Source organism: Cyprinodon variegatus, unplaced genomic scaffold, assembly GCF_000732505.1.
Source record: "Cyprinodon variegatus isolate N-32 unplaced genomic scaffold, C_variegatus-1.0 Scaffold821, whole genome shotgun sequence".
NCBI classification, from domain to species: Eukaryota; Metazoa; Chordata; class Actinopteri; order Cyprinodontiformes; family Cyprinodontidae; genus Cyprinodon; species Cyprinodon variegatus.
This window is the reverse complement of record NW_015151274.1, coordinates 355,486-370,528: the sequence shown is the minus strand read 5'-3', so window position 1 is coordinate 370,528 and position 15,043 is coordinate 355,486. Positions and strand designations below refer to the sequence as shown.

General features: G+C 40.6%; 1 protein-coding gene across 1 annotated transcript in view; it reads right to left on the bottom strand.

Moving 5' to 3' along the window:
• Positions 1 to 15,043, bottom strand: part of LOC107098909 (sodium channel protein type 3 subunit alpha-like) — a gene marked incomplete at its 3' end in the record, with an annotated part of 28,747 nt that overhangs the window by 964 nt on the left and 12,740 nt on the right. Inside the window, exons 3-5 of the mRNA XM_015396800.1 lie at positions 14,325 to 14,414; positions 12,375 to 12,503; positions 3,971 to 4,062 (exon numbers count right to left, since the gene is read on the bottom strand). Of these exons, the coding sequence (XP_015252286.1) occupies positions 3,971 to 4,062; positions 12,375 to 12,503; positions 14,325 to 14,414 (311 nt within the window). The remainder of the gene's footprint in view (positions 1 to 3,970; positions 4,063 to 12,374; positions 12,504 to 14,324; positions 14,415 to 15,043) is intronic.

Here is a 15,043-nt window from a genome sequence, read left to right as displayed (position 1 = left end):
AAAGTGACCTGAGATGACATGATGTGAATTGGAGCTATAGAAATAAACTGAATAGAATTAAGTGTGTCTCAGATGAAATGTGTTGTAGATTGGTCCTTTATAAATAAATTGAATTGTAAATGCTCTTTAGCACAGTGTTTCGCTGCAGTAAAACCAGAGGGCGGCCATCTTTGTGCACCTTAGGAAATACATCAAATAATCATGCATCTCTATCATTTCTAAGAAGGATTTCCTGCTACTGAAAGTCATCAACGTCACCCTCTAGCAAACAAAGTTACATTCAGACACAAAGACCCGGTAAACACATCAGGACCAAACACTGAGAACAGAACACAGAGGGTCCGGACAAGCCGACGACCGTCCAAATGTTACCGGATCAGAGAAACTCTCCAGTTTTTCAGTGGATTCATTAGAAACGGACCTGATCCTGTTTCTCAATGTCTGCTGGCCAATGAGTGGCTGAAGATCCACAGTTAGAGTTCACTTCAAAGCAGGTGTTTCAACAACGCAACGGTCACAGTGTGGCCGCGCGCCGTCAACACCAAATACTAACATGCAGAGAGTGGACACACAGAGGCTGAACGTCTGAAGGATCTAGATCTTTGTGACACAGAGAACGGAGTCTTAAATTGACCTGCTAGACTCTTCTGACGGAGTTGATGTTTCCATGGTTGTTCTCTTGCGCCCTGCAATGATTTCTTTACCTCACAGTGAGGAGGGATGTTAGAGTTCCCTTCCCGCTCAGGCGGAATCATCAGAACTCTAAGCAGAGAGACTTGTCTGATTCCGGCTAGCCACCAATGTAAAGCTTGTTAAAGAATGGCAGCAGGACACCATCTGGTCTCTGTAACGCCAGGCAAAACGCTGTACGGTACATTTAATCGTTGCACTCAGCTAAAGGCCAAACTGTAAGACGAAGCGGAAGGGTTTAAAAGTTCCGGCCCGACGCTGATGCGATCCAACAGCTCACACTGTTCGTCCAGAAACCACACATTGGACTCAACGACGAGAGGTGGCACTGTTCGGACTTTTCAATCTGGAATAAGAAGAACTCTTTTGTTAGCACATGCGTAGTGCACGAAGTTCCCGTAAATTAGCTCATACCTCTGCATCCGTCATGATCTTGGCGTTGATGACTGGCTTAATTACTAATTTCATTCACCTGACTAACTCTGCCTGGTTCCTCATCACTGCTCATCTGATCCACCTGCTCCTGCTTCCATTTAAGGCGCTTGCACCCAGTCATCAGGGCCAGACTATACTTGTTTTCACTAGTCAGTGGTTTTAGCATTACCTTAGAGTTTCTGATTACCTGATCCTGTTCTTCCACTAAACCACTGAACCCGCCTGTTCCTGTTCTGATCCGTTGGCCTGACCTGGCTTCGGACTCCTGCATGTTTTCCGGGGGCGGCAGTATCTGAACCACACTGGAACAAATCTTGTTCTTTGGGCGTTGAAGTGAACTTGTAAACCAGATTGACTAATGGTCATAATCTTCCTCAGTTAGATTTACGTGGTCACTAACCTGTGCTTCCTCTCTCCAGAGTTTCCTGCACTCAGACCTCCTGTTTGATTTTCCCCCAACTTTACGATTCCTGGTGGGGAGGTGGACGGGAGAGGCGACTCGCTACCCTCGAGAGTGGCCCCTCGCTACCCTCTGTATACTACACAACGCAGGATGCACTTTGAGGCTGAAACTCTGTGCAACTGGAGCATCTGAACTATAAGGGCAAATACCTCGTACAGTGAATGCCTGGCTTAAGAGAAAAGCATTATGGTGAAGCAAGTTTTTTTTTGGAATCATTTGGTGCCATAAATTACGCAGGAATAACTTGATCATCGATCCAGGAACAGCTGATGACTTTTAATTTATGCTTGACACGTCAACAAGGTCCGCCATGGGGCCAAGTTACAACCTTTTAGCATTAGCGCTAAAGCTAGGCTTGACCACAGCCTGAACCTTTCACACCGTTCTCCTAAACGAATTTGCAGCTATACAAACAGTTCCACCAGATAAACATGGCTGACAAGCATAGATGGATGCTTAGCTTTGCAAAAGCTAAACATCCATTGACATCTTATGATGTGTCAAATATTTATTTAGTGAGAGATTTGTAAATCCACAAACTCCCGAAATTGCATCTTGCTAGCAGCCAGCAGATTAGCATTAGCCTGGTATAGAGACATTTTTGGAACCAATGAAATGCAGTTACTTTAACGCGAACCGGCAGGCTGATGCTAAACAAACATGGATGTACCAGTAGACTATTCCGTCTACTTAAGCTGGAATACCCACTATTTCTTTTTGGCTGGAAAAGATGTTTGCGCGTTTCTACCAAACGGATACGGTAAGACTTTGATTTATCAGTTAACTTTGCTATTTGTGAAACAAATCAAGAATGTGATACTTGGCAGCTGCTACGACTGCTGGGATTGGCTAAAAGCTCAAAATGGGGGAGGGTACCACTTGTTCAAGGCACATCAGTTCAAAGAATTGTACTAAATGTCCCTTGAAGGTCCCAGATCTGCTCGGGTCCTGCTTCATGCCAGTGACGTTACGCTACATGATTGGCTGAACGTTGCCACATGATATAAAACATAAGTTTCCCAGACAACGATAATAACATCACACGGCGTCCGTGTGCCGAGTCGGGAGCATCTGTAGCATTAGCGTGTCTAAAGATTGATGCAGTTTTACCTGATCGATAACAAAACTGAAAGAAAAAAAATGTTTCTGGTGAACAAAGTAACTGTTAGACCATGATATAAAGAGCTGGGTAGCGCTGTGGCTAGCTGTGCTAAGTAGCTAACAGGTTAGCCTCTTTTAGCTTGGTCAGTTAGCCATTTTAAGCTACAGTACTTTGAACTACGCGTCAACAACAACCGTTCATTTTCTACAAGTAGAATAACTGTTTTGTCTAAAAACATAAAATAATAGCAAATATAGGGAATATGTTGAGACTCCAAAATTGATTTGATCCTTAACAGTTTGTCCGAGTGGAGTTGCCGTATGATGATGTCATAAGAAGGGGCGGGGCCCCGAGCAGATCTGGTACCTACACCAAGCAGAAGTAGAGTGATGTAGTGTGATGTAGTTAGCTTGCGCCCGGTTGCCCATACCGCCACCTACAGTTGACTAGAGTATCAGGTAAAGCAGGGAAAAGCCGCACAGAATATAAAATGTTGAAAATACAATGTCAGCATTTTTAATCCTGAGGTTCTGAGTTACCCATAATCCCTGATTGCTTCCCGGGCTCCGAACAATGGCTGCCCACTGCTCCCCAAAGGGATGGGTTAAATGCAGAGGTAGCGGCTTGCTAGCTGAAGTGCTAAGTCACCTTTCCTGCAAACAGGCAAGACCCTTTACGCTAATGCCTGCTTTGGGGAATGGCGGCCTAGTGGTTAGGGCATAGAGCTCGGTCTTTGAGCAAGACCCTTAACCGGGAGCCGCACAATGGCAGCCTACTGTTCCCCAAGGGGATGAGTTAAATCAAGAGAGTTCATTTCATTGCTTTGTACTTGTGACAGTGGAATGATCATAAAATGCTGAAAATAAAAAATTCTGAGCAGAGAGTAGACGTGTTAAGCATAAATCGGCCTCAGTGGCTCAGAAAGATTAAAGATCGGGAATATTAACGTTTAAACCAAAGAAATATCAGATTCCCTGTGATCAATTAAATCTTCAGCTTATTTGTTTAGAACTGATCTTGGATAAAGATTCTTCCTCTTGTTCCTTCGGCTCGCTAACTGATAGCCGTTAGCATTAAAACGTGTCTGCGTGGCCTCTGCTGTCCACTCACAACCGAAGCCAACAGGGCTGTGGTGCAGTCTCTGCATACTTCCTCTGACATCATTCAGAAATGATCAGGTTCAGTAGGAAGTATGCAGCGTGAGATATGAAACAGCCACATGTTTCTGGCTCGGGTCACAGGAGGGCGGTGCTTCCTCTTTCCTCCGTCGGGTTTCTCACCTGGGATGACAGAGATGGTTTTGAGCGCTCGCAGCACCCTGAACGTCCTTAAGGCTGAGACATTACCCAGGTCCACAAACTCAGTCACATATCTGCAACAAGGCGGGAGACAGAAGCACAAAAACAGACACACACAGAAGGATGTGACCACAAGGAGCCGAGACAGAAGGACAGTAAGAGAGATGGACATCCAGGTAGTGACAGGAAGAGCTGCAGAGAGACGGCTACAGCCCGGGCTCCTAAGCTGCTATGCAGAAGGTGAAATCAGATATGAAAGCTTCACACATGGAGAAGAGTTCCCCGCGGGCCAATAGGTTCACAGTTCCCACTGTTTCTATAGAAGTAGCGGCAGTACTCAGCTACTAGCGACTGGCTAACAGAATTAGCCTGAAATATGGAACTTTTTTTTGTTTATTCATATGTAGTTCACTATAATGTGGGACAATCTTACAAAAAAATATTTATCAATTCTGAGAGTTTTGGTTTTGAGCTTTGAAATTTCTCTCTGTTCAAAGGGAGTTTTTCCTCTCCACTGTCGCTACAAGCATGCTTAGTGTGAGGGATTGCTGAAGAGTCAATGAGTCGCTGCAATCAGCTGGTTTTCCTTAGATATAAAACTTTGAATCAACCTGATTGGATGATCTGGTTGAACTGTAACGTGCCCTAACGTGTGAGTTGGCGCTATAGAAATAGAAAAACAGAATTGAAAGTTAGCATGCTAGCACCAGAAATTATGTTAAGGACATGACTTCCTGTTTAAAACGAGGTTAGCTACAAAGGATTAAAAAGTGAAAGGCTTTGTCATTCATGTCTACTTTAAACTGAATAATGCTAATAAAATACTAAAGTTAGCCTAATGTTAAATTAGTTAGCCCAATGCAAGCTAACCACAAATTGGTATCATTACCGCTAAAGACTAAAATATACAGCCAACATTTATCTTTCTGTAATTGTTGGCATTTCATTTCTACTTAGTTTTAAAGGTTTTTTGCTAATCTTAGCGGATACGTAGCTTATCCGCCTGTTAGTTACTGTTGGCTAACAGTTAGCTAAAAGGGGAATTAGCCAAAAAAATAGTTAACATTTTAGGGAATTTTAATTATTCTACTTTAAATCTTAACTGGTAATTGGGAATAAATAAATGAAAGAGTTGGAAAAAGTGATGTAGGTCTATAAGAATGTAAAAGAAAACAAATCTGTTTGATAAATGGCGGTTAAAAAATCATCAGAGTAGAAAAAGAGCATCTGTTTTAACATTTAATCGTTGCAACGACAAACATTCCTCTTTTATCTAGTGATCATGGCATAGCCAAGTTTATCGTATATCTTTAATGTCTAAGCTGCAGTGAACTATTAGCTGACCAGCTAGCGGTGCGGAACTTTCTTGATTCTCCAGCTAATGACCGGCGCTCAGCTGAACCATATCGGATTTTCCCTTCTGTACTGTTCCTTTAAGACAGGTCAGGTGATTCCACCTGAGACCTCCGATAGGGTGGAGAGGTGGGCTGGTGCTGCGGGACACTGGCAGACACGGAACAGACAGCAGAAGACATTCACCACTAATTTGCTCTTCGGTGCTTTAAAGCTGCCCCCTGTCGCCCCCTGGTGGTGGTGAGGCCTTACCTGGGATGACTGAGATAGTTTTCAGGGCTCTCAGCACTCTAAACGTTCGCAGCGCCTGCAGGTTTCCTACTTTGATAAACTCTGTTAACATCCTGCAGGGGGCAGTGTGGTGGTTTTCAACAAACAACAAAAGAAGACAAAGATAAAAAAAAGTCTGAACATCTCTTTGATAATTTACATTTCTGTGAGTAAAAGTCCTCGGCCACGATTTAATCGGCTTCATCAGGATGATAACGGCCTCTTTAAACATGGCGGGGGGTCTACATTATGGAGGATAAAAAGTGCCAAAATTTAATAAATAAATACAGCATTAAATAAATAATTAAATGTGTCAATAATTAATTAAATGTGGAATTAAATAAATAAATGTGTCATTCATTAATATATTCACTAATATAAAGTTAATAATTAGTTAAATAGTTTAATTATTTCATGGTCCTGTGTCGCAGTGCATCGAAACCATTAAAAGAATCTGTCAAACTCACCCATCAAAGTTAGGGGGCGGGGTTAACGCGAATCGAGTCTCTGTAATCGATTTGCTCCGTCTTAATGTGCAGGGTGACCAATCAGGTGTTAGATAACCGCCCCCTAACTTTGATGGGTGAGTTTGACAGATTCTTTTAATGGTTTGGATGCTCTGCGACACAGGACCATGAAATAATTAAATGCACACTGAAATAATTATATATTTTTTTTTTTTTATAAAATGAAGACGTGTTTTATTAAATTAATGACACATTTATATATTTAATTCCTTATTTATTTAATGAATTACACATTTGATTCATTGTTTATCACTGTATTTATTTATTTAATTGTGGCACTTTATATTAGTGACGAGGTTTTAATTAATGAATGACACATTTATTTAATTATTGACACATTGAATTATTTATTTAATGCTGTATTTATTTATTTAATTTTGGCACTTTTTATCCTCCGTACTACATGAGCTGGTTTTGCATTCCAATAGCTTTAAGACTAAGATAATCACAGTTATAATGTGGTCGGTTAATGTAGTTTGTCTTATTTCATACATTAATTTATGCTGAAATACCTTCTCCTCATTACAAAACAGATTTTTCTCAAGGTTTATTTATAACATCCTATTGTCTAACCAATTTGTTTTGTAATTAAATTATAATTTTCATTTGTTTTGACTCTAATTCCCATCATTGTCAGTAAGGGGGAACAAACGCTGCCCAAATCAGAACAGGACTGATTACCGTCCAATAACTGTTCTCGCTATGCAAAGATAAAATAAAGCGCCGACTGAGTGAAATCCATCCATTTCCATTTATTTTACTGGAGCAAATGGTTGAATACTTTTTTCCCCACTAGAAGGATTAACATGATCCTGAAATAGGCGTTGGTAACAAACTTTTACTAATAAAGGTTATAACTCCTTGGCCAACGACATGGCTCACTAGTTGGGGATTATGGAACAAAAACCTGACATTAGAGAATTAACACCACTTGTAAGAATTATCTGTAATTCTGGGTAAATCACTCTAGAAAATAGAAGTTATTAGTGATTCTATTCTGATCACGATAGATTCATCATTTACAATAAAAATAATTATCTAAAAATACTTTCTTGCAGCATTTTTTTAAAGGTAAATCAATGGCAGTAACTGCAAAATGTAGTAAACTCAGCCAATCAATTACAATTACTCTAGAGAAACAAAACCATTTTATATAATCTTCTTCAGTCAGTTTCATAAAGAAACTTAGGAAAATTCAGCCATTTTTAAATTTTCAAACATTATTAATATAAATTCGTAGCTGTGAGGATGAATCCAAATTCCTATCATGACAAGAACTTAACGATAAAGGATGAGATAAAGTCCAAAGCTTTAAAAAACTAAGTCCAGATGAATCAGAGATTAATCAGCATCGAATTAAAAACTAAAATCCAACATCAGGAGCTTCGGTGGGATTTTAGGGCCGTTCTATGGAGTCACAAAGATGTCAAAATGTTTGGAAACTAATTAAGTCTTAATTGAAACTGAAAAAATAAAAGTTTCATTTCTTTTCTCTATTGCAGTTTACGATTTTATATATTCAGATTCCAATCCCTCTCTTTCCGTTTATTATTTTTTTCAAATTCTTTTTTCAGTTTGAGGATTTTTTTTTTTTTTTTACGCTTTCAAAAAATTTTTTTTCACATTCAGATTTGGAGCCTAATCTGAGGGCGGGGGAATTAGATTGACAGCTTGCAGCAGCGCTGGAGAGATGCCCCTTCCATGTTGCATTCATGGACTGTGGGTATCCAACTACATGAGAAAGTAATGGGAGTTCCCACAGTCCATGAATGCAACATGGAAAGGGAAATTTGATCACTGCTGCACTTTCTTGCTGTAAGAAAATTAAATTTCATTTTTTTATACACTATGTGTTTACAAAATTGCCTAATGTCTAAGTCTCCAGTGCTGTCAATCACGTTATCTAAAGGTAAAAAAAACTGATTTGAAAGTGTAAAAAAAAAAAAAAAAATCCTGAAACTGGAAAAGCAATTTGAAACAAAAAGAAAAGAAGAAAAAGTGTAATTAAAAGACTAAACTGAATTTAGATTAAATTCTTATTAAGTTTGCTCACATTATAAAGTAAAAATTTGACATTAAATATCAACTTTTTTCAGTTTCAATTCAGATTTAGAAGTTTTCAAACATTTTGACCCGTTTCTGACTCCATACCAGCTGCTGATAATAACAGCTAAGTTTCACATTAAATAGCAAACATGGGGAAAAAATAAAAGATTAACAGGAACAAAATAAATACATCATCAGCTTTACGCGTAATAATCTTGCTAAAATTACTACATTTTCCGCATTATAAACGGGAAGAAAGAAAAAATACGTAATCAGTTAGCAAAACTCATAAAAAGCAACCAAATGATTTAAAATGCTAATATTTAGACGGTCGGTTTTATATCCTTCAAAATTAATACCATAAAACACAGATTTATACTTTACTTTGTTTTATAATTTCAGAGTAAGACCTTGTCTTGGATTTAAAGTTATATTTTAGAGACTTTGTCTTGAAACATCCAGTAAAGTTTTAACCTTAATGCCAGGTTTATATTTAAGCCTGCTCAACTATTTTAACAGCTTAAAAATTTAGCCTTAAATCTGAACTAAGAGTTAATAAGTTTTAGAAATAAAAAACGAAACAAATGTTTGAATGTAACCATGTATACTGTTAAATTAAACAAAGCATTATTTATAAAAATAAGGTTGTTTGAATAAAATAAAAGATATTTGATGGTGGCTTTTAGCATGTTGTGACGTTTTTGATGCTAAGTGATTTTATCAAAAGGCTTTTGTTGTTTTATTTATCTGCGTTTATAAAGCCACAAAGAGCCGACTGGGATTCATCCTGTTTATTCTTCCACTGCTTTGTCTCCATCTTTGCAATAAGATGATAAAGTTCAAACAGTGAGCGTTTCTGTCCCAGCTGGCTGAATCAGGCGATGACATCATGAGGCCGGGCGGCGAGCCTTTGATCGAACCAAACCAGGCGCCAGGCCGCGGTGGCCCTAAAGCCGGTCATTTGATCCCCGAGCTGCTAATGGTTCTCCATCATGGCTCGTATTTCAGCAGGTTGGACCGCGGCGCTGATTTCATTACGGCGCAGGGAAACGATGGCGGGCAGAGCTGTTTACAGGAACCTGCAGGTCAAACCGGCAACATCAGGACCCTTTAGTGACGGGGGGCCGATTCCACAGCAGCAGGTACGCCCGGCTGGATGTTTGGAGGCCAGGAAGTTTACGATTTAAAGACGAGAAACGGGAAATGAAAGCGTGAAACTTCTGAGTCGGAGCTGATGATGGAAAACTGAGGTCCAGTTGGGGTTATGACCTGGTTACCATGGCGACCCAGAGCCAGTGGGAGTGATGGGCAGCATCAATCAGGCTGTGGGCCTGTTTCCCAACTATTAGTCTAGTTTTAACCCCTTAAGCCCAGCGGGTCCGGTTCAGGGCCCAGCTGACAGTCACATGGTGTTTCATCCACACGCCATGAGGGAACCCCTCCAGATCCGGCATCCATTCTTTCCTTCTGTTCGTCTGTCTTCTCGGCTCAGTGACCGGGTCGAGCCGTCAGCCAATCAGAGAGCAGAACCGTCACCGGGGAGGAGGGGAGCCTGTGAGGTCTGCAGCCTGACGCCGCTTCGCTCCATGATCCAAACCGACTCAGACGTGGAGTTCTGCAGTTTGTCCTGACTTTGCAGAAGCTTTGAAAACTGACCGACGGCGTGAAACTTGTGGGCTTACGGAGCGGCGAGAGGCGAAGCTGCAGAGCAGCTTTTCCCTTTAATTCCTCCACATTAATCCCATCAGGAGGACAACAGCTTCACGTCACGTCGGAGCGCCGCTCTGCTGCTCTCAGCTCCTCAGACCAGCAGCTTTCAGCTCCGCTCACAATAAAAGCGCAGCAGAAATCTTTTCCTGCTGCGCTCACCGGGGTTTTCTTTACTCACTGACATATGCACTGCAAAAATTATCTTCAAAAGAGTTTAAAAACATTCTGAAAATAACTGTATTTACCCTTAATTTGACAGGATTAATAAAATGATCTGTCAATGCAAGGAGAATGTTTAGCTTTAAAATAAGATAATTAGATATTATGCTGGTAAAATAAACAGACTGCTGATGTTTATTTTCTTATTTCTTATTCTAAATTGTTTTATTCTATTGGCAAATCACTTCACTCCTCGATTCAAGAAAGAAATTATTCAATTAGATTTCATTTTTTTAATTTCCACTTTTTACACTTTTTGTGTAAAACAAAGTAGAAGTATTTATTTTAAATATTAGAGCGGGGAAACATATTCAGCTGTTTTTTTTCTACAATGGAGGAAAAATATTTTCATTATGTTCATTTAAATGTCTTCACTGCAAAAATGTAAATCTAAATAAGTAATTTATTTCTAGTGCGACACTTTATAAATTGAACAAGACAATGTAGATTTAAAATAAGGTAAAAATAATTTAATTTTCTTAATGAAAGTGCATTTAAAATACTCGTTCCATTTGCAAATCATGTTATTTATCTGTTCAAATTAAGGCTAAATACACTTAATTTAAGAAAATGTGACTTATTTATAGATTGTTTTTGCTCTAAATAATAAAATGAATATATCTCATAAATAGATATTTTATTTCTGATTATATTTTTTTGTAATGAAAAGCTGATTTTCATGATCTTGTTGCTGATGACAGGCTAAATAAATTCACCTGTCCATTCCGCCTGGTTTCTCATCACTGCTCACCTGCTCCACCTGCTCCTGCCTCTATTTAAGCTGCTCGCTCCCAGTCATCAGTGGCAGATTATTCTCTCTAACCAGTGCGGAGAGCGGGCCTTAGTGATTTCCTGGTCTGCCTCTCAGCCACTGATCCTGCCTGTTCCGGTTCTGATCCGTTTGCCCGACCCGTCTTCAGACTCCTGCTTGCAGCTGCAGCATCTGGGAGACTCTGGGCGCCATCACATCTTGTTGGCGGCCCACCGACTGGATCCTACCCTTTCCTCTGGGCTCAGACTGAGCCGTTAAACCAGGTTAGTGACTCACACGTTCATAATCACCGTCAGATCATGGCGGTCACTAACCTGTGTTTCCTTTTCGCAGTGTTTCCAGCGTCGGATGCCCTAGCCGCTGCTGCTGCAGGTCTGCAGTCCGTCCGTTTTATAATAAACAGTTTTTAAAGTAATCTAACTGTCTGTCTTTCCTGAATACTGAGTCCTTCTGCTCTGGTCTGCTTGACTTTTAGATGTTGACAGATTTTATTTTGGTCTCAGATCCACAGATCAGAACCACTGCGTGAAAATAATGAACTAAAATGAGAAATAAAATGATTTTTATCTAATTATAAATTAGAAGATTTGAGAGCAAATATTTGAATTTATATTAATAAAAATTAATGTTAGAGTTTGTTTTTTAATAGATCCTCGAATTTTTTCGCATTTATTAAAACCCTGATAGAGCAAACTGGAGTTAATGTGACAGACGGAAACATGGAGGAGCAGCACTGAGGTTCTGCAGAACCTCCTCCGGCTGCAGATCCGATCGTCTTCTTCTCTAGATCTCTCAGCCGAATGTTTGTTTTCCTCGATGCGGTTCTTCCTTTATCGACCGCGCTCCGTCATCCGGTCAGATCTGGACCTGTGCAGCTCCTCCAGAGTCACCCTCAGCCTATCCAGGTGGACCTCCATGGGTCTGCAGGTGGTCCATCCTCTCTCCATGTTCACATGACGTCCAAAGACGGGTTTTAGTAGCAGAACCTTTCTGGATTTGTGTTTGTGAAATCACAAATCACTGTGATGTCATCCCTGAGTTCTAACTATTACTTATATTGGTCCAAATATTACAGTAAATAAACCAATAAATTACAAAATGCACCATTAAATGATTTAAAACTACATTTAAAATGATAAATAACTGTAATTTAAACCAATAAATGTTTTTAAAAGTGAAAACATCGGTCAGATTACTGAGGATTTAATGAAAGGTATCAGAGTAAAGGGGCGGGAATACTTTGTCACACTGTGACTGCGGGTTCCTCTCTGTCCGTCTGTCACTTTAAATCCAAACGAAGCAGGTTTCAGTTTTAGTCTGGAAACGTTTCAGGGGTGTGAAGTCCTGTAAACCTTCAGACAGCTCATCTCTAAGCCCTGCCTAAACCTGGGTGAGGTGCAGCTGATCCTAATGTTCTGGTCGATCCGAGTCAAACCCAACCGGACGTGGAGAGAGAGAGAAAACCGTAGGTGAGGTTTGAGTGACTCACGCCATGACGATGACGCTGAAGTCCAGCCAGTTCCAGGGGTCCCTCAGGAAGGTGAAGGGGCCCATGCAGAACCCTCTGGCCAGGATCTTAATGAGCGACTCGAAGGTGTAGATACCTGTGAAGGTGTACCTGAGCGGGAGAGCAGAGCGGATAAATTAAACATTAACGAACGCTTCTGACAAACATCTTTCACTTATTCATTTTGTCACCAGGAACGAACAAACCGAAGGATCCAGAGTTGGAGCCGCTTCCCGCCTGAAGGCAGCGGATTGTTTCGTTTCCTGTCAGACGTCGAATCTGAGGCTCGTTTATAAAGTAAAGGTTTTATTTACAGATTGATCAAATAAACCTGCTTTAATTTTAGGATTTAACCCCTGAAGCCCGGCGGGTCCGGTCCAGGGCCCAGCTGACACCGGCTCATGTTTATCTATTTATAAAAAATGGCCAAAACAGTCACATGGTGTTTCATCCACACGCCTTTCAAACGGGGCTTTAAAATTTCTAAGTTTAAAATAATATTTTTTTTGTTTTGTTTAATAGCTATGTCAAATAATAACATTAGATTTAAATTTTCACCTGACAGGTGTGATTCCACTGCAGTAATGCAACAGCAGGTATTCATTTTTAGCCCCGCCCCCAAATGGACAGAAAGCTGAGGTCCAGTTGGGGTTATGACCTGGTTACCATGGCGACCCAGAGCCAGTGGGAGTGATGGGCAGCATCAATCAGACTATAGGCCTGTTCCCAACTATTAGTCTGGTTTTTAGTCGGCCCGGTTCAGGGCCCAGCTGACGGTCACATGGTGTTTCATCCTCCTTTCAAACGGGGTTCTTAAATTTCTAAGACAATTATTTTTTCCACAAATACTTTTTGTTTTATAGCTTTGTAAACAAATGAGATTTAAATTTGCACCTGACATGTGTGACTCTGCGGGATTAATGCAGCAGCAGGTGTTAATATTTAGCCCCGCCCCCTAATGGCCACCGTCATTGGAAACTAGAGACTCAGACCTTTCCAAGGAGGGGTCAGAGGTCATTGTTTGACCATTTCAGGTGATGTAACCAGCATGCTTTACATAAGCTGCTCTGTTATTCTTTATTTTCTATTTAATTTGGTGATTTTATTGGTAAATTTAAGCTAAATCTGAGGATCAAAGGCTTTGCCTCATGCAGAAAGTCTCCAATCATGGAAATCAGCATATTTTTCTGATTAGATTCCCTTTGATGAGTGAAAAAAATGCACTTTTTGCACATTTGGCATTGTGCAAAAAGTGCATTTTCTAGCACTCTTCCCACTAAAACCTTTGAGGAACAAACATGCTTGAACTTATTGAGTTTAAATTTGCTTGAGTTACATTCAAGATGTGGATCTATAAAGTCTGAGGAATCATCCAGAGTTTTAAATGGGCTTCCATGGTGTTCTGCAGTGTTTAATTTAGAAAAGAAAGGAGGAAAGGCTAAATATTTTTCATTTTTTCTTTGTTTAATCGCCTATAAATCAGACATGGTTACATTTAAAATAGTGGCTCCACCTGAAAACTATCCCTCGATGCCTTTCTGTCATATAAATATAAACTATTGCTTTAATTCACATATGTTAGGTTATCACACCGGATCATAAAGACCTGAGGATCCGAGTCTTTCTGGGTGTAAAAGGGTCAGCAGCTGTTAAACACTTCCACTGATACTTCCTGCATGCAGGGACGGTGGCCTGGAAGGCACAGGGAGTCAGACTTGATGGGTTCAGACGTGTGAAATGAGGAGTTTCATCCAAAAAGGTCTGTTTGGTTTTGACATTTGAAGCTTGACATTTCTGTTGCACACGATTCACCTCTGAGCCGCCTTGGAGTGCCGGGCGGCTCAGATCGGCCGAGTCACGCTGAGCGGAGCTCCGACATCGGCTCTGATTAAAGCGTGTGTGTTTGCAGGAATGTTCCCGGGTCGTACTTACTCCAGGTACTTGGCCCAGTTTGCTGGTTCCGACATGGCCATGAAGCAGCAGTTGGTCAGGATGGTGCACATGATGAACAGGCTGAACAAAGTGAGGAGGTTAAGGAAGGACAGCTTCACACAGACTGATCTCATAACGCAGAGACGGACACTCACTGATTTCACTTCAGTTGCAAAAGAAACAGTCACACAATTTGGAGGTGTGTGCGCTCCTTTACAGCTTGGAGCCACAAAAACAGTTTTTATTTCCTTTTGATGAAGTGCAGGGCAGCAACTACTACATTCTCTCACTCGACAAATAAAACTTTATCAACGTATAATAAATAAAAAAATACTAATGAAAATTACAATTTAGTCATTTCTTTTGGATCCTGCAATTCCCTTCTCCGCCCTGCGGGGGCAGCGTTAACGCTGCTTATAAATGATGCGTTGAAGAGCTTTAAAGGAAAAGTCCAGTCAGCAAGGAATAATCAATGGATCATTATTTATACCTAAAACTAATACATTCACGGGGATGAAATGAATTTAGCGCCATCACTGAGTCTGGGAGCGGCCATTTTTGCCCAAATCTAGTAGCCCCTCCCTCCTGCCATCTTCCAGCAGTGACGTCACGGTGCGGTAAGCCTAGCGCCATTCTCCCCGCTTTCCAAGCTAAATCAATGGGAACTACTAGACATATCTGCAATCAACAACAATTTTTGAAGATTGCCTGAGGACTTC